The sequence below is a fragment of the Lathyrus oleraceus genome, chromosome 1 (genome assembly GCF_024323335.1).
Source record: "Lathyrus oleraceus cultivar Zhongwan6 chromosome 1, CAAS_Psat_ZW6_1.0, whole genome shotgun sequence".
Taxonomy (NCBI): Eukaryota; Viridiplantae; Streptophyta; class Magnoliopsida; order Fabales; family Fabaceae; genus Lathyrus; species Lathyrus oleraceus.
Window position 1 is genome coordinate 449199168 of NC_066579.1, and position 4695 is coordinate 449203862.

Below are 4695 nucleotides of genomic sequence, written 5' to 3' on the forward strand. Positions count from 1 at the left end.
CTCTTGTAGGTGGAGTCTTATGGATGGAGTCACATGTTCAACATGTGATATCAAATTGTAACTTCTATTCAAAGACTAATTGTTTGGGGGAGGAGGATGACTTCAAAATCTATTTCTAACAAGAGATCTTTTTAATGGTGATAGATTTTGGACTATGGAAAACTATATTTAAAATTTAATTCAAAATATTGATTTTGAATTGTGGAAAATGATAATTATCGGTTCGTTTATTCTTACTAACTGTATAAATAGAAAAGTAGCTGATAAATCCAATTTTCTTTGGACCGTTGAGAAAAAAAGAAAGTTTGAAATTAATCTCGAAACAAATAATTTAATGGTTATATTTTGGAGTTACCATCAATTTTTTTATGTCTATAATTACAAATTTGCTAAGAAAATGTAAAACACTCTTGAAATCTTGAGATAATATGGAGTATATCTTAATTTTTTAATGCACAATTAAAAAAAATTAATTTTTGGTCTCATATTTTATATTTTATTGATTTTTTTAACCCCTTCAAATGTGTATAGTTTACTCTTCGTGGGTGTGGAACCATATATTATCTCCTATAATCACTTACGAAATATAAAGTTAACCGATCAAAATAGTTGCCACGATATTTTTAAAATAAAAAATAATATTATAATATAATTTAATGTAATTAATAATTAATAATATTTAAATAAAATAGAAAAATTAAAAATTAAAATAGAGAAAGTAAAATTATGTTTAAGTTTAAAATAAAAGATAAATGACAGAAAAGTGAAACTTAAGAAGAAATATATAAAAAAGAAAATATAGTGTGGAGAAGTTTTAAAAAAAGTGCAAATGTGCAATACAATTGAAACTTCTCAACTGCTATATCCTCACTCTTAGTAACCGGTTATAGGTTACATGAAAACGAAGTATTAGCTTTATATGGAAGAGAATAATTAATCTCTAAAAGTTTATATCCAAACATTCAAAATCAAAATAAAAAAAATAATATGCTTTTCTGCTACTTAATACAGAAACTGTCATATTTAGTTTTTCCTCGAAACAGGAAACAAAATTTCTCATTCATTTGTAATTTTTTCTTTCCGCTTTTCTGTGATTTCCTAGCACCTGATTCAGGAAAGGATTGATATTTTTCACAATCTTGATATTTAATCTATAATTATTTCCTTATTAGATTCTGTCACAATGATGGATAAATAGTTACTGGTTTTGGTTTTTGGGTTATAACGGTTATACAGTGCAGATTTTGCAACCAAAAAAAGTAAATCCTTTTGAAGATTTTCATACTTTGTAATATGGAAATAGGATTTTCAAAATCTCTTGGAAGGAAGAGGGTAATTGTTTCTGAAAATATGGAATCTTTTTCAACTTTTACTCCTTTGAAGAGAGTATACAGTGGTAGATTTAATTTCAATTATGATATATCTCTCCTTGAATCACTTCCTCAAGATATTCTGGTAATTTTTTCAATCATTTTATCATTATTATTTTCTCAAGATTTTGTTCATATTTTGATTATATTTTGGATATTATAAATTGCAGTTTCATGTTTTGTGTGGGGTTGACCATGATGATTTGAAGCAGCTTTTTCATGTATCCAGAATAACACGACAAGCGGTATGCATTGTAATTAATTAGTAGAACTTTCAAGTTTTTATGATGGATTGATTGATGATTATTCTGTTAATTTTTAATAATTGTTGGATCTTTTCTATTGCAGACACTTATTGTGAAAGAATCGCATTTTCAATTTAGCACACCAAAGAAGAAAACTTATGATTCAAGTGATAAATCTCCAGAAATTGAAGCTCCAAAAGCTCCATTGAAGAAATCAAAAGAATCAAAGTTTAGTGCGGAAGAACTAAGTGATATCTCTACAGTGTTGTTTTGTGTCACGGATTGCACCATTGATGAAGATTATGAATAGATATTCTATTTAAGAATTAAGAATTAACTTGTAAGATAGATTAGAAAGGTTGGGGATTAATTTGTTATCTAGCTATTGACTTATTATATATTCACACGTTTATGAAACCTTCACTAGCCACTTCTTTAAATCTATTATTGATTCATTTGGCGTGTTTGCAATCTTTTTAATAATAGCCATGGATTGGAAAAAAGAAGAGAGGATTATGAGGATTTTGTTGGAGTGCCATAATGGATCATGTATTAGCATCTTTTATTTAATAAAATGCTAAAAGTTTAGAAGTTGTATATGTTTTTTTTACTATTAAAATGGCAAAATTTGTTTATGATGTTTAACTTTTCTCCCTTTATATCTTAATCTATAGATTCATTTTGCTTTGATGGTCTTCTTGAAAGATTCATACAAAAAATTACAATTATTACAATTATGGAGAATTTCCATTTAAAAGACTAAGTCTATCACAATTAAACACATTTCATTAAAGATAAAAAAAATACAAAAGAAAGACGAGACAATTGTTAGTTGTAATTCATAGTTATGATTCTTTCGAACTAGTTAGTCGAAGTAGTAGGAATTAGTTGTATTCGATAGTGTCGAATACAAAATATAGTTGTAGTCTAAATGTAACTTAGTTTTATATTAATGCACCTTAGATATTTCTTAGCCAACATACAAAATGCATCTATTTTTGAATAAATGTTGAAATATTCTAGAGATGCATCTCCAAAATAATTTTTAACATTTAATATATCTAACTCAAAAGTCATTTACATTTGAATTGTATCGGAGATGTATATCCGTGGATATTCTGGAGATACATCTTCGAAATTAAAAAAATTGTATATCTGTGATTAATGATATAAGTTGTTTATCTATGTTCAGATGAAGTATAACGTACAATCGAAAATATTAAAAAAATGGCGTACATAATAATAAGAGACTACTATTGTGTGTGTCGAAAATAAAATAGCAATACATGTCGAAAATATCGTACAATCGAGACCTTCAAAATAAAGTACAGACAATAGTACTATAACAAAATAATAAGAGACTAATATTTTTGTGTGTCTGACAACCTCTCTTCTACCTCCTCTGTCTGCTCTACCTCCTCGGCCATCAATCCCCCTTGTTCTCCGGCGATGTCTCCGGTATAATAATGCCCCATGTGTCTCCGCCATGATGGCATCTATGACTCGCCTGACACCATCCCATAAGGGAAGATACCCTCGTCAATGTCTGCCCACGTATTCTTCACTATGCGATGACACATAGGCAAGACATCATCAATATGATCTAGCTGAGCTTGTTCCTCTTCTAATATCTCTTGATGAGCTAGTCTCGGAGGATCTCCTGGAGCAGCATGCACCATGTTTGGATGTGACACCCTGAAGAACCATATGATGTACCCTTTAACGTTGCTCCAGTCATTCTCAGCTATGGTAGCTTGTGCCTCCTCCGGTACTAGATGACTCTCATAATTATCAAACATCCCTTTTATCTGTCTACGTGTCAAGGCAGGAGGAGCAGATAAACAAGGTGTCTGTGAATGGTCTGAGTGTAGTCGAACTTTCGCATGACGCGCTCGGGCAGATGAGGAGTAGTGAGACACAATCCGCAGGCCAACCATCAAGAGTATAACACTATCTCGTCAAATGCTCGTGTCTGACGATGATCAATGTAGTCGCTGAAGTGCATGTCCTTAGCAACCAAACAGACAAGATAGACTCTGAAAGGCTCGACCTCCCGGTTCCCTTTGAGCAAGATAAAAGCAGTAACACGGGCATAACCTTAGTGTACTCGGGCACACTCATCCAGCCAACGATGCGCAAGAAGTGCTGGAGAATCCAAGCATGAAATAAAAAAGTTTGGAACATACGAACCATTGACAATGGTTTTTCAAATATGAAATGAAAATAATAAAAAACATTCAAAGATCAAGAATTATTACCACCAGTAATATCACGCTGCATGTGACCTACTTCGTCTTCTATAAACAACTATCTCTCAACTTTGAATACAAGTAGACCAAGCAAGCTTCCCCCAGATGTATTCATGGATCCATTGGAGGTCCACGAGGTATCATAGGTAGACGATATCAGTATAAGTGGCACTTTTGTCCATAAAAATCAAAGTGCCAACAAAAAACAATAGGTATGCTCTCAGTGCATGCGATTTGTGGACCATCACCTGCTCAGCATCTCCATCATCTTGTTCTGCTCTTTGGATCTCAGTCTCATAGATGTTCCTCAGGAACTCAAATCTAGCATGAGCACCCCTACTCCTATCCACCTCATTCATCGCCTTCTCTGGATCAGCCCCTAGATACTCTACCACTATCTCAATTGCCTCGTCTTTGGTAATCCTCCCATTATCGAGGAATCTCTCCCCGATCGGAAGATGTAACAAATGTGAGACATCATCTAATGTGATAGACATCTCACCATGTGGGAGATGAAATGACGAGGTCTTAGAGTGACATCTCTCCACGAATGCATTAGGCATCTCGTGGTTGACCAGAGTGCAACCGCTCATGCATATGTCCTTCAGGCCAGATAAAGACAGAACCGACTGAAACCAATGCTCATTCGGCTGAGGAAATGCAACAATCTTCCTCCCATGGTTAACAAAATTCTAGGGATCACGCTTCTGAAATTTGTCAAAAATAATCAATGTCATGAATAATCAGCGTCATAAATTATCAATGTCATCCGTTAAAATTTAGGTAAAAAATCCAACTAATGGTACCTCTCCGTCCCATATATGTCTGGAA

The 4695-nt window shown here is 32.9% G+C and overlaps 2 protein-coding genes across 2 annotated transcripts; one reads left to right on the plus strand and one right to left on the minus strand.

Annotated features, from left to right (window-relative positions):
* Positions 1 to 849: 849 nt before the first annotated feature.
* On the plus strand, positions 850 to 1973 carry LOC127082818 (F-box protein At1g61340). Its single transcript, XM_051023058.1, has 3 exons — positions 850 to 1455; positions 1541 to 1615; positions 1719 to 1973. The coding sequence occupies exons 1-3, from the start codon at positions 1294 to 1296 to the stop codon at positions 1923 to 1925; spliced, it is 444 nt and encodes a 147-aa protein (XP_050879015.1). The 5' UTR covers positions 850 to 1293; the 3' UTR covers positions 1926 to 1973.
* Positions 1974 to 4004: 2031 nt separating this feature from the next.
* LOC127115244 (protein MAIN-LIKE 1-like) lies at positions 4005 to 4427 on the minus strand. The gene has a single exon (XM_051046832.1). It carries the CDS (start codon positions 4425 to 4427, stop codon positions 4005 to 4007), a length of 423 nt encoding a protein of 140 aa, XP_050902789.1.
* Between the last annotated feature and the right edge of the window lie 268 nt (positions 4428 to 4695).

Excerpts from the sequence above, each read along its gene's own strand:
- LOC127082818 (XM_051023058.1), top strand. The coding sequence starts at position 1,294 with ATGGAAATAGGATTTTCAAAATCTCTTGGAAGGAAGAGGGTAATTGTT. Across the intron at positions 1,456-1,540 it reads CACTTCCTCAAGATATTCTG|TTTCATGTTTTGTGTGGGGT; the intron begins GTAATTTTTTCA and ends TATAAATTGCAG. Across the intron at positions 1,616-1,718 it reads CCAGAATAACACGACAAGCG|ACACTTATTGTGAAAGAATC; the intron begins GTATGCATTGTA and ends TTTCTATTGCAG.
- LOC127115244 (XM_051046832.1), bottom strand. The coding sequence starts at position 4,427 with ATGCCTAATGCATTCGTGGAGAGATGTCACTCTAAGACCTCGTCATTT.